Below are 26,922 nucleotides of genomic sequence, written 5' to 3'. Positions count from 1 at the left end.
AATTAAGTTTGTCTCTGTGGATATTACATTATAGTGGAAAAGTTTTTACTCATTCTAGGAGAGAATATTTAATTGTGCAAATTCAAAAGATTTTAAATAAAATTTTAAAATAAATGTGCATATATTCAAATGCAATTATTATCTTGGTATATTAGGTTATAATCTGGAAATTTTACATATCTTATTCTTATTGTTTAAAGATCTAAAATAAAGATCTTTTAAAAATAATTAAAATAAGCAATCATAATGAGAAATGTTGCTCAGGGCAAGAAAAATGTTTAAATCAATTGTTTTAGCATTGATGACTCAAGAGTACTGGGAACAAAAATTAATCATGTTATGAAGTCTAAGAAAATCACAGAAAAAAATAAAAGTATCAAAAAATAAGATATCTGTTATGGTATTGGGCTGACTACGTTAATAATTGTTCTTATAATCTTAGAAAACATTTTAGGAGGCCCAAGAAAAGTCAAAGATTTTGATAAACAAACAAACAGGAGTATCACTGAATTACTTGTATCTAACAAGTAATATTTGCAATTTTGCAACATATGAAGCATTTTGAGATACCAGGAGTGCTAAAAATAATTATTTAAAGAGCTAAATTGCTTTTATCAAGCTTTCTTCATCACAGGGGCAGAAACAAATTTCTCTTGTCAGCAATACTAGAGCAGAGAGGACACTTTATTCTGGATTACACTATGCTTATGAAAAAAAGAGATCTATGTGAATAAATATAGTAAGTCAAATGAGTTATATAGGTTTTAAAATTGCATAGATATAGTCAATATTATCTGGTTCTTAGGTTCCTCTTCTTTAAAATAATGTGATATCACATTTCTAAAAGGATTTTTTTTCCATTACTGCTCATTTGTATAGTCTCTATGACATGTATTAAATTATAAGTGCATTCAATTATCTGTTATTTTATGATACTTTCTAAGCTGTTCCATATAAGTAGATTCCAGCTTCCTAAACATACTGCGATATTTGTATGTCCCTTCAATCATTTTGCATCTTTGAAAAGCACTAATAATACACTATTCCTAGTGTTATCCAAGAAATTTTACTAAACTGAGTCGTTATTATGAAGGTTCTTAAATGACTATAACAAAAATAGCATTTACTTCTTTAACGTCTTTAGAACAACTTATTGAAATTATGTTGTTTTTTTTCACTCAATATGTGATAATTTATACAGCAAGGCTGAAGCAACTTAGAGAAAAATGTAAATATACATATTTTCACAAAGCTGAATGTTATTTTAAAATTAAACATCTGAAATTTCACTGACAGGCATATACTTTTGAAATGGCTTATTTTATTCAGTTATTATTCACTCCAAAAGCCCTCCCAATAGAAGAGGAGAGCATTACCCTACTGGATTGATGGTAGGTTTAACCACATGACTTTTTAGATATGACATGAGCAAACACTTGAAATTTGCTTTCATTATTGGGCTTGCTCTCTTATGCTTCTGCCATCACCATGTGTGGGTTCCTCCCTGTAGTGGCTGCCTCTTCAACCTTGTTACAAGCATTACTGGACCCATAGCATGATGACGCATTGCTGCTTGAAGCAGATCTCCCTATTCAAGGTCGCCCTGGGTCAGCCGATCCCAGCTGAATTATTATTGTATGAATTATTATTGTATGAATTATTATTGTATTTCACTGAGTTTTGGCGTGTTTATTATATATAGTTATTGTGTCATTAGTTGATTTATCTCACTGCACTGCTTTATTTTTTTCTCCATAGCCCTTTTCACTGTTAACATATATATTTTGCTACTTTGTTTTGTTTACTACTGGTTTTCCTGGCTAGAATGTAAGCTCCATAAACTCAGGTGTTTTTACTTGCTTTATTCAATTCTATATACTCAACACCTGGAAAAGTACTTGGTGTGTAGTACATGCCTGATAAATATTGTTGAATGAAAATAATGTAATTAAGATCCTAACCTCTGTGTGACTAACTGCATAAAATAGTGAGTTTAGATTCATCTCTTTCTCTTTACAAATCAGGAAACTGAAGCTTGGATAATTAAATGACCTGACCAATGTCCTAGGATTAGATCCAGCAGATTCATTAAAATCTAAGGATAGCTGCTAATATTATGACATTTAAATACTATTTTAGTAAAGCCCAATATATTAGCAAACTGCTAACTAGTTTAAATTATCACAGACTATGAGCTGGCTTAAGTCAGTGGATAGGTATCAACAACACATAAACAATACTAGGAAAAACTTGTCCTGCCTCTGTTCCACTGAAATTAGATAACAGAATTCAGGGGATTTAAAGATTTATGGCCACAGAGTTCTGGCTGATTGGATTCAGTTGTTGGATTAGTCTTTTTCAAGAATGAGGTACCTTAACTTTTGGCGGCCATGTTATTCTGGGCTGAGGCGTAAGGTAATAAATCTAACAAGGTAAATCTACTGGCACCACATCCTAGGGAGGAGGAGGATGGTGGAGGAAGAGGATGGTGGAGGAGCACTGTTATGGACTGAATGTTTGTGTTCCCCCCAAATTCACATGTTGCAACCCTATGCCCCAATGTGATGGCATTAGGAGGTGTGGTCTTTGGGAGGTGATTAGGATTAGATGAGATGACCTCATCTAATCCTAAAGGCTCTCACCAGAACCCGATATGCTGGCTCCCTGATCTCAGACTTCCAGCCTCCAAAACTGCCAGAAATAAATTTCTGTTGTTTATAAGCCACCCAGTCTATGGTACTTGGTTATAGCAGCCTAAACAGACTAAGAGGCAGTAAGCAGTCTGCCATAAGGTCTTAGTGTATCTTTCAGGATCTTCAAGATGACAAAACTGAGTGAAGTCAGCGAAGGCTTGGTATGATGTGATCACAGTGGGCAGCTTTACTCTGTGAAACCCGGCACTAGTTCTATCTGTGAGGTGCTCTCTCTATCAAATCCAGAAAGCTCACCACTATGGACTGAATGTCTGTGCCCTCCTCAAATTCATATGTTGAAGCCCTAATCCTCAATGTGATGGTATTTGGAGGTGGCGCCTTTGGGAGGTAATTAGTTTTAGATGAAGTCATAAGAGTGGAATCCCCATGGTGGGATTAATGCACTTAAAGAAAGGAAGAAACAGGAGGTGTCTCTCTTTCTGTGTGCACGCACCAAGGAAAGGCCATGTGAAGACAAAACCAGCAAAAGGGCCCTCACCAGGAATGTGACCATGCCAGCATCCTGACCGTGGACTTCCAGCCTCCAGCACCAAGAGAAATAAATGCTTCGGTTTAAATGACCAGGCTATGGTATTTCGTTACAGCAGCCCAAATTAAGACACTCACTGCGCTAGTGAGAACCGGGGCGCCTGGGGGCAAGGTCTTCATTCCAGAGGAAGGGCAGAAAACTGGCAAATTGCAGGTAGGGTTCAGTATTTCTGGCCACTAAAGTTAAGCAGGTGCCAAGAGGCAGTGATAAAGCCAGTAGTTTTACACAAAATGACAGCTTTTATTTATATGTGATATTTGTTTGTTTACTTCTGCGGTTTATCCTCTCAAGGGTTGGATATTTCCTAAAATTCTCCAACAACATTTCATCATGATAATCTCCGAAGTACATTTTAACAATAAGACTTGATCTGAATCAAATGATGTCTCTCAGAGACAGAAAAGAAATGTGATAAAACTAGAAGAGTTGATAGTATCTGTGCATGTGAGGAATGTGATATTTCAAATTTTCCCAGGGGCTTCATGTAAAGTTTGGGTTAAAAAATACAGCTGAGCAGTAAAACACGTTTCACTTTTCTTTTTTAATGTTCTGCCCTTCTTATCTTCTGGATGTAGAGATAAGCTTCATATTTCTCTCAGAAGCTGTCCTTGAAATTATCATACTGGATATAAAACCTAAATAGTTTCTGGCATTGGAACCAATTTATTTCTGCAAACGAGCCATGTTCTTTAAAGTTTGAGCAGCTTAAATGTATCATGGCGAGCGTAAAAGTCCGGGTCATAAGACAAGATTTTAATCATAAATACAAAATGTGTGTCTGCCATAACCAAGGAGATTTTCTAATATCAAAGTGTTTATTGAGATAATTTTCTTTAAATGTTAAAATCATGTTCACATCTTATCTACCTCACTCTGTACATGCAGCCAATCATAGTTCTAGATTCACTGTTATCTTGAAAGACTGTAAAATTTGAGGAAAAAAATTATGTGATAAGACAAAAATTTATTAATTCTATGGAATGCACATAAATATGGAAGTAATATGAATTTGTTATAAGATTAATTAATATCCCTACATCCTCCAAATGTTTATGATATTGCTAACGATTTTTATACCACAGGAGAAAATGCATTTAAATATTGCTATTATGTCTGACAAGAAATAAAAGCAGGTGCAGAGAGCTCAATGAGAAAAAAAATGTAAATGAAAAATTCAATATTTCTTAACATGCATTGTTACCACGTAACTGTTAAATTAAATTTATCACATAAAATAATTAGGTCTAATTAATAGGTAATATGTAATGAGTACCTAGTCACAAGACTTAATGATATGCTAATTGTAATCAAACGTGCTATGTAATCGGTGCTTATTGCATTAAACTACATATCACATGCCTGTTACCTCCTTTGTTTTATAAATTGGAACTTTAGTACAACTCGTGCTTCTTAGTAAGGGTAAGGCCACTGAAATGTTGAAAATGAACTGGCAGAATGCCAAGGAATCCTCTTAAGCTAAAACACAAAAGAGGTTTTGAACAAAAAAAAAAAAAAAGAATTAATCTCCTAAACTTAGTGCTAGTACAGTAAATTTGGTTGGTGTCAAATTGTAAATGGCTTGACTCTTTTTCACTCATTCTTAGCAATATTATCCTGTAGGTGCCTGAATCAGGCAGTAAGACTGTTCTGGCAAGTTTATAGTGACATTGGGTAATGTCTTTGTAATTTTCATAGTTTCTACACTGTTCTGATTCAAAGACGCAGAATAAAAATATTCTTACCATCTAATACACAAATATTTATTCACAACAATGACTTTTCATGGCATTGCATGTAAAGTACTGAAAGTTTTATTGCTATTATAAATTCATCGATAAAAAGAATAGCTATCTTGTGCAACACAGGCTTTAATTACCAAAAAATAAGCTTATTTAGGTAGCTTCAGTACTTATCGTGGTTATTAGGTTACAATATGCAACCAAAATTGCTACTAATCTTCTTATGAGAAGAATATAAGATTTATTACAAATAGTGGTATTGTAGATGCAAAAAAAGTTCTAACTTTCATAATACAATTATACTAATTTACAAGGAAGATAACTGAAAGAGAGGAGTAGGCTATATTTTAAATTATGACCATGGTCACATATTCCAAATGATTACTTAACCCCATATCCCCAAATAATACTAACTATAGACAAATAATAACACCATGGCATTTTCTCTGTTTCTACCACATGAATAAAATCTGAACTTTAGCCATTAATGAAATTAAGATGAATAATTATGTTACTTGCTACTGAAGTATAAATTCACTTTTCACTAGCATATTTATATAACTTACCATAAGTGAATTTTCCATCATTATATTCACCAACTTTAAACATTTTTAGGGAATTTTTGTAGAAGGTCATAATCTCATATACATATCATAGAGAAGGTACATAGATGGGCAAATTCATGCTAAAGCTAAAATTTATTCTTAAAGGTAGTATAAGGTTGGAAAAGTGAGCCAGGCTCCTAGGTTATTTAGCACTGTCCTAGAATTCATGAGTAAATTTAATTCTGAAAAATAGAGAATTCTCATTAAGGTATATGAAGAAATACTATAAGAATCTGGATTAATCAAAGATAAAGCTAGACTTCTAGAGACTTACAAGTAATTTGTAACGGATATTTAAAAGAGATTCATTATGGGGAGAAAACAAGAGGAGACAACTTAAATATAACATTCATGTGTAGGTTAGATCCACAAGAGAAACTCCTTTCAGTTGGAGATTTAAAAAGAAGGAGGAAATATGTCAATGGAATGCATAATTAAAGTTTGATAATGTGTTTGTTAATGTTAAAATATATAAGGTTTTCTTTTGCTTTAAGTGAAATTCAGCCTATATCAGTAGAATTAACCCTTTGTAGTTAAAGGATATTATTAACAACTTTGAACTTCTAACTATAAATCACAGCTAAAGCTATCCTCTCTCTCAATTTAAAATTTGAAATGATTTATATAAGGAGAACTTAACATACTTTCCAGGAATATTAAGGTTTGTGTATAGATAAAAATATCAAATTAAATAAAATTGACTGCCAAAAAGATTGATACACTAAAGGAGAAAAAAGAAACTCAATTTCTTTTTAGGACTTTGTAATTTAAACAGTCTTTTGATCAGTGTAATGCTTTATTTGAAGATATGATTTATAAGAAATAAAAATTAAAAAATTAAATTTGAAAAAAAAGTGAAGGAAAGAAATTAAAAACTGCTGAAAACTGAAACTAAGACATTCATGTTCTTCGTTCAAGGAACTAGAGAAAACAAATATTTTTATGATTTAATGCATTAAAAATAAAATACAGGGGCTGGCCCAGTGACATAGTGGTTAAGTTCACACGCTCCACTTCGGTGGCCCAGGGTTCACAAGTTCGGATCCTGGGCGCAGACCTACACATCGCTTATTAAGCCATGCTGTGACAGGTGTCCCACATATAAAGCAGAGAAAGATGGGCACGGATGTTAGCCCAGGGCCAAATTTCCTCAGCAAAAGAGGAGGATTGGCAACAGATGTTAGCTCAGGGCTAATCTTCCTCACCAAAAAAATAAATAAATAAAAATAAAACATATATACATATACATATACATATATATATATATAAATTTCTATTTCCACAATGGCAGTGTAAGCCTGTGATAGTCCATCTTCCCTACTGGTACTAATTAAAAGCTCTAGAAATAACACAAATAACACAAACAAAAAACCAAACACAACAACAAAAAACAACTCTCTAAGGCTTCTGTAGAGTAAACAAAATCGGAGAGATTATGGGAGGAAAACGAAAACAAGCGTCACACTTTTCTTCTTTTTTTTCTCTCATAGTTTTGTCTAGAGGCCCTAGTTGAGGAGCTTTGAAGTGATTCTGAAGCTAAAATTTGTCCAGAAGTACAAATTTTACCTTGTACCTTGGAAAGAACCCAATACAGATTGAATAGTGTGGAGGTAATCCCAGATAGGAGTCAGAAAAGGAGATGCCATAATTCTGTGTATAAGACCAGAGAAATCTCAGCCTAATCCCTGAGCTTTCCATGCATAGGACAGATACAAACTTGCATATCAAAAGCTTTAAGAAGTCAACTGAGATTTGAATCACTGCTCAAGGAGGAAACACAGAATTTGGCGGTGATTACCTGCTTAAAAACACTTTTTCCGGACAGTTGTCAAAAGACTCAGAGTTAAAGACCAAGTCTGCAAAACATAATATTTACAGTATCCAGGAGACAATCCAATAATTTCTTGACATCCAATTAACCAGGAGAATCAGACCAATTTTAAAGGGAAAAAGCAATCAACATATGAACATCCCAAGATGACCCAGACATTGAGTCTATCAGATATAAATTTTAGAGCAGCTATTTTAACTATAGTCCATGAGGTAAATGAAAATATACATAAAGTGAATGAAAATATAAGAAATGCCAGCAGAGAACCATAAAATATAAAACAAAAAAATTATAAATTTATAGCTAAAAATAAGCAATATATTAAAACAAAAAACTCACCGGATGGACTTAGTAGGAGAAAGGAGAGGAGGAATATAGAATCAGTAACTTGAAGAGGAAACAGTAGAAATTATCTAATCTGAAGAACAGTGAGAAATAAGATATGTACCCTGAATAGTGTCTCAGTGATCTTTGAGATAATTTCAGAAGGTCTACTGTGTGTAAGTCCTAGAAATGAGTAAAAGATTAGGAAAGGACAAATATTTGAAGAAATAATGTCAAAAACTGCCCAAATATATTGACTAATATAAACTTACAGATTCAAGAAGTACAGTACATCTTGAATGGGATAAACTCAAAGAAAACCACACCTAAACACGTCCCAATCAAAGTGGTTAATAATGAAGTGAAGAAAATAACTTGAAATAACTGAAAGCAACTAGAGAAAAATGACATGCGGCACACAGGCATCAAAAATTCAAGTTATCATGAATGTCTCACGAATCTGGAATTCCTTCCAGGATAAAAATCCTTCAGGAATGAAGGAGAGAGAGAACATTTTCAAATGAAAAAAATTAATGGAATTTATCCCAAACAAATATGTTCTACAAGACATGGAGAAGGAATTTCTTCAGGCTGAAGGACAATAATATCAGAGGGAAATTTGATCCTTAAGGATGAAGGGAAGAAGGAAAGAAATGTTAAGTAATGAGTAAATAAAAATTTGTTTTTCTTTTCTCTACAAATAGTTCCTTAAAATATTTATGACTTTTTAAAATGAAAATTATCATAATTTCTGATAAGATTTTCAATGAATGTAGATGTAATACATATGAAATCAATAATAAAAAGATCAATGGGGAGCAGATATAAAGGGACCTATATGGTTGCAAGGTTTCTGTATTTAATGTAAAGTGGAAAAATATTAACTCAATGTAGACTATGAAAAGTTAGGTTTGTATATTATTATAATCCCTAGAGGTTCACTTAAGCAAAACAAAACAAAAACCAAAGAGATATTGCCAATATATAAATTAAAATAAAATATTAAAATTTTCAAATAACTCAAAAGAATACAAGAAAATGGGAACAGAACATGAAAAAACAGAGGGAAAAAGTAGAAAACAAATAAAATTGTAACCTAAATGAAAGCATACCGCTAATTGCATTAAATTTAAGAGTCTAAACCAACAGCTGGCAAACTATGCCCTTGGGCAAAACATAAAAACATAGTCCAAGAACCTCTTATATATGTGGCTTACAGTTAAAAATGTTTTTTTATATCTTTGTTTGTAAGAGAAAAAAAATGGTACATTTCTTTAAAATGCGACAGAGACCATAATAAGGCCCAGCAAAATATAAAATATTTATTACCTGACTCAATTACTTCCAACTCCTGGTTTAAACACTCTAATCGTAAGGTAGAGATTGACAGAGTTGCTGAAAAAGGAATATTCTATCATATGCTTCCTAAAAAGAACATTTTAATTTCAGATAAAAATACAAAAAGGAGGAAAGTAAATGAATGTAAAAAGGTACGCAAACGGTAAGCATAAGAGAGCTTGAGAAGCTATTTGGATATTAGATAAAATACATCAAGTTAAAGAGATTAGTAGAGAAAATAAAATAAAATAATTCATGAGGAAGACACATATGGGAGAGAGAATAATGAACCCCCAAAGATATTCACATCATAATCTCCCGAACATGTAAGCATGTTATTTTACATGGTGAAAAGGACTTTGCATCTGTGATTGAGTTAAGGATGTTGAGCTGAGAAGATTGTCCTGTATTATCCAACGTGGGTCCAATGTAATGACAGGAGAGTCAGAGACAGGGATGTGAGGAAGGAAGCAGAGTCAGAGTGATGTCATGTGAGAGACTTGATCTGCCATTGCTGGCTTTGAAAATGGAAGGGGACCATGAGCCAAGAAATGTGGACAGATTCTAGAAAACGGAATCTCCCCTAGAGCCTCCACAAAGGAACAGAGCCCTACCGACACTCGATTTTGACGCAGTAAGAATCGTTTTGGACCTCTGATCTCCAGAACTGTAAGATATTTGTGTTGTTTACAGTAATTCAGGTTGTAATCACTGGTTATAGCAGCAATAGGAAACTAATACAACATTGTTGTTGTTAGATGCTGTCAAGTCAGCTCTGACTCCTGGCAACCCTATGAATGAGTGATGTCCACAACATCCTGTCCTCAACAGCCCTCCTCAGCTTCTGCAGACTCATGCCTATGGCTTCTTTTAGGAGTCAATCCATCTTACATTTGATCTTCCTCTTTTCCTATTGCCTTCTACTTTTCCCAGCATTATTGTCTTTTCCAAAAAATCCTGCTTTCTCACAATGTGCAACATACAACACACAATACATACAATACCACATAAAAACTATAAATGTGCATTGCCTCACTGAGCCTCAAAACACATGATGCAAAAACCAAGGGGATTAAAGGGGGATAAAGACATTCACATTCATGATAGAGGATTTTAACACCCTCACTCTGATAGAACAGCTACACAAAAACATTAGTAAAGAGGGGCCAGCCTGGTGACGTAGTGGTTAAGTTGGTGCATTCTGCTTCGGTGGCCCGGGGTTTGCCGGTTCGGATCCTGGGCACTCACCATTCATCAAGCCATGCTGAGGTAGTGTCCCACATAGAGGAATTAGACGGACCTACAACTAGGATATACAACTATGTACTGGGGCTTGGAGGAGGAAAAAAAAAAGAGGAAGATTGGCAACAGATGTTAGCTAAGGGCCAATCTTCCCTAAAAAAAAAAAAATCAGTAAAGACATAGAAGATTTAAACAATACTATCACCCACCTTGATCTAATTGATATTTATAGAACACAACATCCTATGACTGCAGAATACATATGCTTTTCAAGTACACATTGTGTAGTCACCAAGATAGATCATATGCTGGGACATAAAACAAATCACAGTAAATATAAAAGAATCAAAATCAAACAGAGGGTATTTTCTAAGCACAATTGAATTAAATTAGAAATAAATAACAGCAAAATATCTAGGGAAATGCTAAATATCTGGAAGTTAAAAATATACTTATAAACGTAACTCCAAACCAATGATGAAATTACAAGAAAAATTAGAAAATATTTCCAACTGAATGACAACAAATATACAAGGTATCACAATTTGTGCAATGCAATGAAAGTGCTGTTTAGTGAGAGATTGGAGTTTTATATGTTTATGTTAGAAAGTAAGAAATATCTAAAATAAATGACCTAATATTCCACCTCAAGAATCTACAAACCAAGAACAAAGTAAATCCAAAATATACAGAAGAATGGAAATAATGAAAATAAAACAGAGATCAACAAACAAGAAAAAAGATATATGATAGAGAAAATAAATTAATGAAGCCAAAAGCTAATACATTGTAAAGATCAGCAATATTAGCAAACCCTTAGGTAGAAAAAGGAAAGTCTTTTCAATAAATAGTGCTGAAATTTGGATATATGTATGGAAAAATAATATATACTGACTCCACAAAAATGAACGCAAATGGATTGTGGACCTTAAGGCAAAATCTAAATCGACAAAACATTAAAAAGAAAGCATAGAGGGGCCAGCCCCATGGGTTGGTGGTTGGGTTCCGTGCACTCTGCTGCAGCAGCCTGGAGTTCAGTTCCCAGGAGTGGACCTACACCACTCATCAGCGGCCATGCTGTGGCAGTGACCCACATACAAAATAGAAGAAGACTGGTGTAGATGTTAGCTCAGTGCAAATCTTTGTCAAGCAAAAAGAGGAAGATTGGAACAGATGTTAGCTCAGGGCGAATCTTCCTCACCAGAAAAAAAAAAAATTGCATAGGCATAAATCTTTGTGGCCTTGGGTTAGATAATGATTTTGTGGGTGGAACATGAACAATATCACACATAAGTCCAATTTGGTAAACTGGACCTCAGCAAAATTAAAATCTTTTGCTCTTCAAAAACAAACTTTAAGAAAACAAAGAAAAATATTTATTCCAGAGTAAAGAATATATATGTCCACACAATGTTCAAAAATGTTCCCAAAAGTTTTTTCATAATAGCCAAAAACTTAAAACAACTAAATGCCTATCAACAGGTGACTAGATACACACACTCTATTTTACCTATACAATGCAAAAACAGGAAGAAATTATTATAAATCATTGATTCGCACATATGTATATCAATGTATGCTGAATAAAAGAGCTTCGCAAATATGTAAAATAAAAATAATGTACATACATACATTATATGTATGATTCCACATATATAAAATTTTGGAAACGCAAACTAAAATATAGTGATAGAAAGTAGCTCAGCAGTCGCCTGGAGATGAGGATAAAAGGAAGAATACATCACAAAGGGGCTTCAGAAAGCTCTTGGGGGTGATGGAAATGTTTATCTAGATTATTGTGACAGATTTATGAGTGTGCACATATGTCAAAACCGATCACATTTTACACATTATTTATGGGTATTGTATTCCAACTACACCTAGACTAGACTTGTAAAACAGAGGATATTTATTTTTCTAATTATTCCCACTAAAGTAGAATAAATTTACACATTTAATTTTGAAAAAAATTGATCAAGTGCTCTAAGAGCCATTGAACTCAATTTCAACAAAACAAGACAAAAAGTATTTTTTAAACAATGGTTTAATAGTGAAAAAAATGATTTTATTGTTTTTGAAACATACTTACCTACTCAGCCTCTAATCGACACTGTGGCAACAATGATCTCAGGGAATGTTCAAAGAATTCTCAAACTATTCTTTTACAAAACAAGTTTTTTTTAATCTTGTCTAAATAAGAAATACTATATAATTTGCTGGTGAGCCTTATTCTAAATATTTACTCCAGAAAAATTAAACAGGCCGACCAATATTTAAACCTTTAAAGCAAAGGAGGATGGCATCTGTGAGCAGAAGCAATTTTGTACTTTGTTAGCAATCAGTCATTGAAAAACAGAGTATCTTAAGTGTTTTTTTCCTGTATTAAAGTATTCATGTTATTAAAAGATCACAAGAGCAAATAATTCATACCCCAATATACAATCATTTGTTCATCCCATTGTTTTCTACCTAGCTGAAATCAATGATAACTAAAAATCTCATGTCATTATATCAGCATTTCACATTATCTTGATATTTTTCTCCACCTACCACTTTGAAATTTGAATTCATCTTGAGGTTTGATTTAAATCTCTGCTGATCTTAGCGTCCTAATAAAGCAGGAGCTGTGTTTTATTCATCTCTGTGGCCACAGTCACTCAGCACATTTTATCTTAAGAGTTTAAGACCCTAGGTTTGAGCTAGTATGGCTTTTTAAATTCTTTTCAATGAGATTCTAAAATATATATATATAAAAATTATAGATCTTAGTTTAACTTTTATTTTATTTCATACTGAAACATCTATGTTGGCATGTGTGGAGGATAATTCAGAAGTTCTAGGGCACGTTTGATGGATGTGGCTATGCTTGAGTAAAAGCCTTTTTAGGTAGCTGAGTATGAATAAGTCCCAAGAATCTCTTCCTTCAACTTTCTTATTTTATACACAGGGAAATTGAAGTCCCAGGGATGTAGGTCACACAATTAATTAGCACTGATCCTAGCACTAGCATATTAGCATCATATTGCCCTGTACAAGCCCCTCTGCCTTCCTGTGTTTTGCAAATATCAACAATGCTCATTTCTCATGAGCTCCACTCTCCGGAGTACTTACAACAGAGATTTAGTAATAATCCTATGATATGTCAAATACATTTTTAAATATTTACAAAGTGCAAAAGAAAAAGCCCTAAATATTAAGTTTAAGAAAATATGATGCCTAGCACTATTTTAGGACAGTGGGAAGAGGCTGGGGTATTCTTAAGGACTTCCCCTTTAAGCTGGTTGGGCAGTTCTAACATATATCATATCTTGGCACCTTTAAATTGTTGTTCATGTAGATCCACATTGAAGAAAAGAAAAAAAATTATAAAGTAAATTTTAGTTTAAAATACATATTTTGAATTACCGATTATAAACAACAAAAGTTGGAGAAATGTTTATAATTTGCTACAAATGCTGTTGACCTGAAAAAGAAACATACATATGATAATAGGAAAATAGTAGAAAACAGTATTAGGAAAAAAAAACATGTTAAATAAGTTATTAGCATCACTTCCTTCTCTGTCCTGAATAATATCAAGGCATTTTGTTTATCTGCATGTTTTTTAAGACGTATGACAGTAATGAAATGACCTTCTTGGAAACTGCCTAACTTTAGCAAGAAAAATCAGTATTTTGTGATAGAATCAAAGTGCCTTCTACTGTTGAATATCTTTCGTAATCCATTCTTTTAGAATTGTTTAACTGGTCCCTCCATGAATTCCTTGACAAGCACGGTTTATGAATATGTAAAATAATATGGATTATTTGTGTCTGTTCTTGAGAAATATTTGCTTTCTAAAGGCATTCTTAATAAGAAAGCACATCTTGCTTAAGTTACCATCACATTCTATCAATATTAATATACTAGAAATTTTTCAGTAGAAACATTTTGTCAATAAGAGTATCTTATACATTCCCACTAAGGCAGCTATGTCCTTTCAAGCATCAGAGAGCCTCTAACATTGATAATTCCTGAATATTTATTGAGAATAAGGCTAAATTTCTTCCTTTTTTTATGAACACGTATCCCAAACTACCCTAAAATGCAATGACTTATGGTGATTTATGTGCAGGTTCCATTTAAACTAGCTCTCAAACTTCCAAAACTAACATAGTTATGAATATCTTTATATTTATTTAACAACTCTCCTTGTCATAGTCCCCACTTGTAGGCAATAAATACCATTTGGATAAAATATAAGTGCTGACATATTCCACTGTTTTTCAAATATTATATCATATCTTATGAGGATTAAAATAACTCAAGAAAACAGCTTGAATAAGAAATGAAAACTCTCGCTATATATATGAGACACAGGACCATTAATATTATAAATAAACAGATAAAAATCTAAGGAAATGTTGACCGATTACTGGTAACTAATATAGTTCAGTTGGTATTTTGAGTTAAATGTTGCAAAAAACAGTCACATTTTTCAGGATAAGCAACCTCAAGACCATTAAATATACAGCACTGTGAAAAGTCCCAGAACATCCACTAGATGTCTCTAATAACCGACTTTGAATGGCTACATTCATTTTGAAGCTATGCATTACATACTGAAACGCTAACTATGTATGTATTGTGATTTTCCTACAAAAATTCATGTTTTTCAAAGCAGAAAAAGTTATTTTAACAAACATACAAAATGAAAGTAACTTACATTCAATATCAAGGTACATGCTCTTTTGGTGCCCTCCAATTCGACTTGCAGCTTCACAGTCATATCTCCCTGAATCTGACAACTTCACATCTGTAATGTGCAGTGACGAGCTTCCATGCTGCCCTTTGACTTCGATACGGCCATCTGGGCTCTGTTTACATCGATTCAGGAAAAAGAAAGATTTTACGCTTGTTTTGTGTAAAATGACGTTCAAACATACGGTGTTTAACATACATACAGTAAATGAAAATAAACTCTTACCTGCATTAAATTTTTTTTCCAAAAAGCAGTGTTTCTGTATTTACGATTTACTGTTTTTGGCTTATTTTACCTGCCTACTTGCTTACAAGGACACTGACATGTAGTAAAAACTTAAACACATGTTTTATCTGCCTCTTTTATTTAGTATGCTCTTCGCTTCTTAAACAGCTTGCATGTTCTTCCAGGAAGGGTTTTGTTGGCTTCCAATTATGTTCTTTGCAAACATAACAAAACAACAACAAGGCCTATTCAATTCTCGCTAAAACCTACCGATGACAATGATACTCCTGCTGTACTTTAGTTTCCTATTTCACCATGTAAGGAAAATGTGTCAAGATTTATGACAATTAAAGCCTTTAAAAGTAATTTATAGTTTTCATTTTTGAATGAATGCAACAGCACTGCTCATAAGCATACTTGGTATCAGATGCATCATAGATAAATTATTAAAAATACAGCACTCTCTAATTCATCCTTAAGAAGTCAATGGAAAAAATACGAAAATGATTAATCACTTACTCCATGAACATTGACTCAAATCAAGGAATTGCTTATAATGTAATAGTCTATTGATTATATTTCAAATAAGGATTCTTGCGTGCAAAATAACTAGCATACCTAGAATTATTTTCTTAAATCACTTAAATACCGTTATAGCAGACATATTAAAACAGAGATAGTTTACTCACTGAATTTTAGTTTGTACAGTCAGGAAATATAGTGAAACTTTAGCATTTTATAATTCCTTTGAAACATGTACTTTATTACTGAATTGATTCTTTTCAATATCTGAGATTTTAGTGCTTCAAAAAAATATTGTATGCCATACATTTATTTTGAAATATGTACTTTATTATGTAACAATGTAATGGTTGTTTAATTTTCTACATGACTAAAACTCAAATATATGTCAATACGTGTGCACTTTATATTATTAAAACTTAGTGCTTAATTATTTTCCTTTATTAATATCATAAGACTATTTTAAACCTCTTTTTCAAACATGAAGCTGATTGGGGCAAAATATAATTACTTTTTTGCTTTTTAATTTTATATAGACATTATTACTATATAATCATATCAGTCACTCATATTTTATTTACTACTAAAAATGGTCTTCAAAAACAAAGAAACAAAAATGTGCTAGGGATGTATTATGCAACCTAGATCAGGATTTCTAGGCCAAACATATGTTCCCCATTTCCCAAGTATTGCTAAAAAAAAAAAATAGTAAGATGAGGTTTTCAAGCAGAAGGGCATTCTCTTCTGCCAATTTTTAAGATGTTCAGCTGCCAAACCCATTCACTTAATTGAGAGAAAAGAAAAAAAAAAATGCAAGAATTCACAGAAGTTAAAATCAGAATAAGTAAACCCAAAAGGAAAATGGCCCATTTGCTATACAGGTAACTAACTACGTTTCAATAACTACTAGCGTACTCTTTGGTCCTTACCTCACTGCACCTCCATTCATCATTGGATCTTATTGAACTATCCTTCCTTCCATACGCACTGACTTCCTTTGGCTTTCCAGACACCCATACTCTTTGATTTTTCTCAGTTTCCCCTCTCTGACTACTCTTTGGTCTTGCCTGCAGTCTTCTCTCTCCCTAGAGGCCCCTGAATTCTCTGCTGGATTCAAGTCTCTTTTCAGTCAGTGTACTCCGCTTAGGCACTCTCATCCCTACCCATATCTACACTGTTGATCTTTAGTCACTTTCTCCAGCCAGGATCCCTCTTCCCCTGGAGCTTCAGAACCAGATATCTCACTGGCAAGGCACGTCCCTTTAATATGTATCTCATGTAGATCTTGTAGTATCTTTCCATGAATGATACTAATTCTTTTCATGCCCTTGCTATACCTGTCCTCGGTCTTGGATTAGTTTCTGAGTCTTTATTTATCTATTTATATTCTAAATGATGAGAAATCTCAGTTTAGCATCTTGCTCTACGTTATCATTTTCAATTTCCAGCAACCGTGTTGCTGTAGATCTATCTGCTCTCCATCTCTCCTATACACAGTTTTGGTTGTGCTGCTGAGTTGGAAGGATATTGACAGGAGTCTCTGGATTTCAGAAGGAACAATCACAGTCAGGCTGAATGTGACCAAAAAAGACTCCCTGACTCTGCAAAAGCCATCAACATTATGTTATTTCCTATGTTTCTCTAGCAAAACATCATTCCAGCTGCAGAAATTATTTCTTGTGTAGCTAAGAATAAGCTTTTTTAAAAAGCAAACTTTTAATTCTCATAACAACTTTATGAAGGTTTCACATCCCCTGTGCTCCATAATCATAAATAAAACTGTATCGCCTCCCAGAGAAAACCTCAGTCCCTCAGCCTGACGTTTATGGATTTCCATATAGTATCCATTTCCATACGGCATCACCTCTCTGTCTAAGCACACTTGGCAATTTGGATACCCTTAATTTAGATTCCAATTAATTTGAATTACTTGTACTCTCATGCATATCTTGTGCTTTCTGTAAGTACCCTTCACAGACCTGTCTCACATCTTTCTCCCTTTATCTCTTCCATATTTAAATGGAATTTAAATTACTTTAAATTTTGGCCAAATATCAATTTACATTAAAACAGTTCCTGGTTGACTATGACTATGTTATAGTCATATATTAATTATATTATTAATATAGTCATATATTAATTATATTAACTATATTAATTATATACATAATTAATATATATAGTGTGTATACTTATGTAAATTATTTATAATTACTAATTCTTTGAATCGCATGCTTTTCTTAGGACATATTGTCTTTTCTGGTCTTCTTGGAACTTCAGAATTTGTCCTGTAGGGTGATATTATAGTTGAACAAATGTGACAACATTTTCACAGTACTTCATGTGAAAGTCACCTGAACTAGTACTTAGGATGGGACCATTATATTCTAATAGTATTACAAAGCAAATTAAATTATAGTGGAAATTTACATGTAGTTGAGTAAAGGAAATATAATCCTTCAGCTATTATTTACTATGGGTTAAAAACTTGCATTTAATATCTTTATTAGAATGTAACAAAATACTCTAATTAATGATGCAAATTATTCATTTTTCCATTCAGAAAAAATACTGTTCTTTTGCAATATTGAAGGGTAAATTTACCTCCCTCAAAAACTAAACAGTTCCTCTTGTTAATATCTATTGTAAATGATATGGTTTTTGACTTGTAAAAAACCATTGGTGTATATAAAATTAGCATGCTATTAGTGAAAATGTGGGTATTTAACAGTTACTTGCAATGTATCTGAAATTATTAACAGAAATTCTGGAAGAACAGAATTTCTTTGGGAAGGTGTGTGATTCCCTGGGAAATTATAAGTCATTTTCAGACTTGGCATTGGCTCTGTAATAATGCACACTATGCGTTTGTCTCAAATACTTACACTAGAAGACCAAAGTAATTCCTTCTCATATCTAACATTCCAAAGGACATCTCTCTCTGTGCTACAAAAACACATTACACATTTCTGAAAGAAAATTCATTTATATCTTGGCTGTGATTCACCACCTACTGAAGATTCATTTAAGACATCTGATATTTGATTGAGACAGGTTAATGGACATATTAGCTGTCCATCTAGTATTTTCAGGTTCTATCACTGCATTAAGTAAGATGATGAGAAAGTAAAGTGCCTGACTGTACATTATTATTCCTATCCTTTACAGAAAGGCACTCTCTGAAATTTGATTTGATGTTATATTCTTTGCCTTTTCAGAAGGTCAGTTTAAGAACTGCTTATTTGAATAGTATTTTGATATTTTTATAAAATGATTATTTACAGTTTACTGTCCTTGCAATAATCCCTTAATCAAATATCTATGTGGTAACTACCTTCTTGAGTTTAGTTCCAACATAAATATTTTGTTGTCAATTTTAATTGTTGGACATCTAAAATTATATAACGTATCATGGTGACCTTATCTGACTAGACATTATTACCAAAGTTAGAGCCCAATTGTAGTATCCAATCCACATCTGAGGTGGTCAGTATTCTTTATCTTTCTTCTTCTTTATATGGATATCTTTAAACCTTTTTGAAGTTATTGACTCCTTTGGCATTTTGAGAGAATCGTGAATCATCTCACTTAGTTATTCAACAATTGTTTTTCGTGCAATTCTTCTACAATAAGCTTCCAAGCACTGGGGATACATGCTGAGCAAAGCAGAATAATATCTACCCTTAGTCAAATTAAAGTTTCACAGAGAAGATAGATGTTACATTTTAAATATAACACAAATAAACTGAAAAGTACGGTAGGAACATCATAGTTTCAGGTTGGAGGTAGGTCAGTGGAGGAGTGGGGTGGAGTCAGAGGTATGTTTCCTGATAAACTGAAGAATAATTTGAGATCTAAAAGTGATGAAGAAGGCACAGTGTTGTAGAGAAAATTCCAGGCATACACCCCCAGAAGGCATACGAAAGAACTGAGAGAAGCCAACAGGTACATAGAAGAGAGGGCACGTGGGATCTCTCGATGTTGGGCAGCTAAAGAGAGAATGCATGCAGAACCCAAGGCAAATGCAGACACATAAAAAAATTGCACCCCCCCATTATACATTCTGTTTCCCTTATTTGTAACGACATTATATCCGTATTGAATGTAAATTAAACTCATCTTCAAATACTTAGAGGTAGCATCAAGGCATAACCTCTAAATATGTAAACAAGAAAACAGATGCTCTCCAAAGGTTATTAGCGTTAATTTTCCCAAACTTCTCAATACTGTGTTAACATCGTGTTAAGTGGATTTGTTGATTGTAAATTTTCGCAAAGAATTTTAAACAGAAATATTCTCTTCCCTCCTTATAAGATTCATATATTTGCTCTTAGCATTAATTTCTATTTCCTCTGGGCTTGATTCCAGCTTCCTAATTTTCTTCCTATTTTGATTTCATGAACTGAACTTTTGTACAATTACCCTTCCCCCTTGCAGTGTAAATTGGTGTAATAAAGAGTAATATGTGCAATAAAACTTCTTAACTTACATAGTTTCTTCACTAGGTTCTAATGCCCTTTTTTACGCTTTGCCTGTATAGTCAATAATTTATTCTAGAAATTGGAATTGAATATAACAATGATAAAAGCTAACATAAATAATAGATGGTAGGTAGACACTATTCTAAATGTTTTACATTTATTAGTATAATCTCCATAAAACTGCTATGCGATTGGGACTAATATTATCCCCATTTTAAAGATGAGTAAATTGAGGTGCAGAAACATTAGATAACTTGCTCAGGTCACACACAGCTTATAACTGATAGCAGCTGGAAATCCACACTGCCCGGCCCTGGAGTTCATGTTCTGAATTACTTTGTTATATGGATCACCACCTGAGCCATAACTATGTGGTCAAACTTCATATTGTACCACAGCTAGTGACGGGCACTATGCTGGGTTCCGAGGACAGGAATATGGATAAGAAAGACAAAGCTCTTAGTCTCATAGGTCAAAAGTCTTAGAGGGAAAAAGGACAAATCATAATACAGGCTAGTATAGATGAAATTCAGATAGAACATCTAATACAGTCTACAGAGGTGAGGAACAATTTCTTGTAGGTATTTCTGTCTAAACTGAGACTAGAAGGATAAGAAATAATGATAAGCAAGGCACCAGACTGGCTACATAATTTGCAGGGCCCACTGCAAAACGAAATGTGGGGCCTCATCTTCAAAAGTTATTATGAAAGTCAAGACAACCACAGCATCATGTTAAACCAAACACAGGGCCCTTCTGAGTATTAGGCTCTATGCAATTGTGCACATCACACAGCCATGGAGTCTGCCCTGACCAAGCAAGAAGGAGGAAAAGTTAAGAAGGAAATGGGAACTACTTGGGACTGGACTAGTGGGGAAAATGGCATGTTCAGAGTTAACTGAAGCTCACTGGAGTTGGCATATCCAATATAAGGTGAAGAAGGATGAGAGATGAAAAGCTGGAGAGACAGACAAGACACTGCCACAAAGAGTCTCAAAAGTCAAGGGAAGACCAACAGAATCACACTCTTTGATTTCAAAATACACTACAAAGCTATAGTAACCAAAACAGCATGGTACTGGCAAAAAAACAGACACACAGATCAATGGAATAGAATCGAATGCCCAGAAATAAACCCACACATCTATGGACAGCTAATCTTTGACAAAGGAGTCAAGAACATACAATGGAGAAAAGAAAGTCTCTTCAACAAATGGTGTTGGGAAAACTGGATGGCCATATGCAAAAAAAGGAAAGTAGACCCTTACTTTACACTATACACAAAAATTAACTCCAAATGGATTAAAGACTTGAATGTAAGATCTGAAACTATGAAACTTCTAGAAGAAAACATAGGCAGTACGCTCTTCGACATCGGTCTTAGCAACATATTTTCAGGCACCATGTCTGACTGGGCAAGAGAAACAGTAGAAAAAATAAACAAATGGAACTACATCAAACTAAAAAGCTTCTGCACAGCAAAGAAAACCATCAACAAAACGAAAAGACAACCTAACAATTGGGAGAAGATATTTGCAAACCATACATCTGATAAAGGCTTAATCTCCAAAATATATAAAGAACTCATGCATGTCAACAACAAAAAAACTACCAACCCAATTAAAAAATGGGCAAAAGACCTGAACAGACATTTCTCCAAAGAAGATATACAGATGGCCAACAGACACATGAAAAGATGTTCAAAATCATTAACTATCAGGGAAATGCAAATCAAAACTACAATGAGATATCACCTCATGCCCGTCAGAATGGCTATAATTAACAAGACAGGAAACAGCATATGTTGGAAAGGATGTGGAGAGAAGGGAACTCTCACACACTGCTGGTGGGAGTGCAAACTGGTGCAGCCACTATGGAAAACAGTATGAAGATTCCTCAAAAAATCAAGGATAGAACTACCATATGATCCAGCTATTTCACTGCTGGGTATTTATCCAAAGAACCTGAAAACACCAATTCGTAAAGATACATGCACCCTTGTGTTCACTGCAGCATTATTCACAATAGCCAAGACTTGCAAGCAACCTAAGTGCCCATCAAGGGACGAATGGGTAAAGAAGATGTGGTATATACACAATGGAATACTACTCAGCCATAAGAAACGATGAAATCCAGCCATTTGTGACAACATGGATGGACACTGAGGGTATTATGCAAAGTGAAATAAGTCAGAGGGAGAAGGTCAAATACCGTACGATTTCCTTCATTAAGTAGTAGATAATAACAAAAATAAACAAACACATAGAGACAGAGATTGGATTGGTGGTTACCAGAGGGGAAGGGGGGAGGGAGGAGGGCAAAAGGGATAATTCAGGCACATGTGTGTGGTGATGTGTTGTAATTAGTATTTGGGTGGTGAACATGATGTAATCTATGCAGAAATAGAAGTATAATGATGTACACCTGAAATTTATACAATGCTATAAACCAATCTTACTGCAATAAACAAAAAATTAAAAAAAAAAAAAAAGAACATGAAAAGATGCTCAACATCATTAGCCATTGTGAAAATGCAAATCAAAACCACAATACCACTTCACACCCTCTGGGATAGCTATAACCAAAAAGACAGATAATAACAAGTGTTGGCAAGGATGTGGAGAAATTGGAACCCTCATGCATTGCTGGTGGGAACGTAAAATGGCGCAGATGCTTTGGATAAAAAGTCTGACAGTTACTCAAAACGTTAAACATAGAGTTTATTATATTACTCAGGAATTACATTCCCAAGAGAATTAAAGATATGTGTCCACACAAAAACCTGTAGATGAATGTCCATAGCAGCATTATTCATAAAGCCAAAAAGCGAAAGCAACACAAATGTCCATCTATTGATGCATGGATAAACAAAACGTGGTATATCCATACAATGGAATATTATTTGGCAATAAAAAGAAATGAAGTACTTATACAGGCTACAACAAGAATGAACCCTAAAAACATTATGCTAAGTGAAAAAATCTAGTAACAAAGGCCACGTATTGAATGATTCCATTTATATGAAATTTCCAGAATAGACACATATATAGATATAGAAAATACATTAGTAGTTGTCTAGGGCTGGCAGGTGGATGGAAGGTGGTGGTGAAGAGATTGGGAGTCATGCCAAGAGGGGCAGGATTTCTTTTTGGGGTGATGAAAATGTTCCAAAATTGATAGTGTTGATGACTGCACAACTCTGTGAATATATTAAAAGGCATTTAGTTGTATACCTTAATAGGTGAATCACATGCTATATGAAATATATGTAAATAAAATTGCTAAAACTTAAAGCCAAGGGAAGGGATTTGGGTGTTCTATGAGCAACTGGAAAAGGAAATGAAAGGCTTCAGGTCAAGGAGTAGGATGAATGCATTTGTTATTTGGGTATGAATTTAAGAGGGGGAAGGGAGACCCACTGGAAACATACTGCATTTATGATTGCTGGGAAAAGCTAGTGGTAGTAGAAGGAAGTGAATGGATTCCAGAAATATATTAAAGAGGAAGCACCAGTGTTTAGTGAATGGTTGGATGGGAGGTGGTGATGAAAGAAAGGAGGAAAAGAATATTTCCAGCTTTCTGTAACAGATCTCTGGATGGGAAATGTTATCTATCATTAGTAGATTGTTGTGTGTATATATATATGTATAATTATACATATTCATATTTTACTATAATTACACATATTTTGATAATCTGCATGCATTCTATTCCATATTATATATTCACTACTTTGAAACTATTTAAAATTAAAATGTTATAATAATAAAATCAAAAGTATAATAAACCTTTCAGAGATTTATATTTTTTTAAAATATTGACTACATGGGTTCCATATGACAGGTGTCATGATCCTGGTTTTGTGGATCATGTGGAATGTCACCTAAATATTTTATATTACTGCCTGGGTGTACTCCCTACTTTAGCATAACTTAGTAGTTAAGACCATAGACAGCAGAACCAGACTAGATAAGTTTACATCCTGGCTGTGCCACCTATAACTTTGTTACCTGGAGTTAACTGCTTACCTTAGCTCTACCTCAGTTTCTCTCTCTGTGTAATAGGTATGAATACAGACTTCATAGTTTTCCTGGGCAGATTAGATTAGTGAATATTTACAAAGAGCTTAGTACCTGTTAAGTACTAAGATAAACAAATTGGCACAACACACCTGATATCCAGATCTAAGTGATAAATATATGAGTTTGCACAACATCCATTTCATTGTGATGTCCAAAGGCATTCTAGACATATTCTGTCTCAAAGGGAAATAATAACTCTCCTGTCCTCTTCTTAATCAACAGTGCATTATTGCTGCTAGACGTGTCTCACGATCCCATGAACCACATGTCAATTATTTATACTATTTTGCCCATGAAAAATAGGTAAGATTTCAGTAAAGGACAAAATTAAAATTAGGACAAAGAATTACTATAGAAAAGCAAAATTACTGCTGATAAACAAAAATTCACATATAAATGATTAAATCACGGAATAATGAAATTTATACTTTACTTCATCCAAAATACTACTAATAAACCCTAGATATTGAATTTGTCTGTAATTGCCATGACATTTGTGAATGGATTGGATGTATCCTTGACCCTGTTTTTCCTCAGAATGACTGTCCTTGCTCAAGTGCCATAACTTTGGTATCAAAGACCCGTGTTGTCGGCTTTACATGGACGTGAGCTCTGTGTTACCATTCAGTCGTTTTAAATTTGTAGGATTCTAATGATTATGCATCACATCCCCAAAATTTATATTAGTCAAAGCCATATAAAGTAACCTGACTCCATGTCTATGATATCACTATTACTTATTATGCTTATTCATTGTGATTGGAACTCTAAGAAAGTAAATTAGAATAAGGCGAATATGCTTATAGTATGGTTGACCATAATTTTGGCATAACTGTCAGCTACTCTGATAAGATATTTTTTTGTTGTGTGAGTGTGTGTACAATTTTAATCAACCCTGAAGATAATAAAACAAAATATTTTTTTTTCTGAGGAAGATTGGCCCTGAGCTAACATCTGTTCCCAATCTTCCTCTTTTTTTTTCTTTTTTCTCCCCAAAGCCCAGTACATAGTTGTATATCCTAGCTGTAGGTCGTTCTAGTTCCTCTGTGTGGGATGCTGCCTCAGCATGGCTTGATGAGCTATGAGTAGGTACGCGCCCAGGATCCGAACCAGTGAACCCAGGGCCACTGAAGCGGAATGCGCGAACTTAACCGCTATGCCACTGGGCTGGCCCCAAACAAAATATTTGGTAGCAGGGATCTTCAGCAAATTCAGAACATGTGAATTCAAGCCAGAAGTTTGGGCTAGAGTAGATAGCCAGGACATGGAAAATCCCACTGATTCAAGCCATCAATCCTTGTAAAACTTCATTGTTTTCTCCAAGGTTAAGAAACTAGGAAAAATAGGATCATCACTATTGTTTTTGGATTCCCAATTTTCCTGTATATCCTTCAATAATGGAAAATAAGGAAAGTAAGAACAACTTCTTATTAAAAAGTCAATAAGAGATAAAGAAGCCAAGAAGATACTCAAATCTAAAAATATTTCTATCTTGAGGTAAAATTTAGTCTCACAACAATGAGAACACAGAAAAAAGATTTGAAAGAATGAAGCACCTTATACTCTGAAGTCCTTCTTATCCAACATTTATTATAAGATGGTCAGATGTATTACGATGATTTATGCCACAGAATTGAATTTACCTTGTGAACATTGATATCATGTTATTAAACCATACAGCTCTGGAAGTAATGTGAGTAATCACTAAGTGCTGACTGTATTGTTTTGAGGCTTTGAAAAAGCCATATGTTTGGTTCAATGTTTTTTTAATTCAAAATTAAAAATATTTTGCCATCTAACACAAAAATAGCCTATTGGAAAACCGATGAAATGCAATATTAAAAATATTAGAATTGGAATGGCATAATATTTATAAGTATTGAAGATCAGCGATAGATACATGGGGTTTCACAATACTATTCTCATCTTTGTTTTAAAATTACATCTTACATTTTACCATGGAATTGTTTAAACAGCACATCCAAGTTATTAGAACAGATAGAACAGATCAGAACCCAAATTCAAGTCTAAAGCATGCTGTTGCAGCCTACTTACAAACTCATAAATTTTTGTATTGAAAGCCACTGAGATTTTGATGTGTTTATTTGGCAGAGTTATCACAGTACAAGTTGACATACACAGCATATAACGTTTGTTGCTTTTCCCCACATCTGGTCAGAATTGCATAAGTTTACCCAGGCACAGTGCTAAATACATTATAAATGTATTTGACAAATGATAAGGGTACATGATAAATATTATTACAATCAGTGATGTTAGAGAGTAACCAATGTCTAAGCAATATGTCAATCTAATTCAAATTATAGACAAATTAAAGATTTTTTTTAAAAGCAAGGAACACAATACCCAGCTGGAAGTAGTACAATAATGTTATATGACATGCTTAAAAATGCCTGACATATAGTATATATTAAATAAATTTTAACTATAGTCATTATTCTTTTTCTTTAGTATGTCTTCACATAAATCCCTGCAAGATGTTCTATAAGGGAAAAAATACAACATGAAGAAATACAAAGTATTTGGGG

General features: G+C 33.7%; 1 protein-coding gene across 1 annotated transcript in view; it reads right to left on the bottom strand.

Annotated features, from left to right (window-relative positions):
* The window catches only part of NCAM2 (neural cell adhesion molecule 2), a 444,936-nt gene that overhangs the window by 87,254 nt on the left and 330,760 nt on the right, over positions 1-26,922 (bottom strand). The window contains exon 9 of the mRNA XM_058522953.1: positions 15,028-15,178. Within this exon, the coding sequence (XP_058378936.1) occupies positions 15,028-15,178 (151 nt within the window). The remainder of the gene's footprint in view (positions 1-15,027; positions 15,179-26,922) is intronic.

This window comes from Diceros bicornis, chromosome 27 (assembly GCF_020826845.1).
Source record: "Diceros bicornis minor isolate mBicDic1 chromosome 27, mDicBic1.mat.cur, whole genome shotgun sequence".
NCBI lineage: Eukaryota > Metazoa > Chordata > Mammalia > Perissodactyla > Rhinocerotidae > Diceros > Diceros bicornis.
Note: the sequence above shows the minus strand (reverse complement) of the source record. Positions and strands in the feature narration are given on the sequence as shown.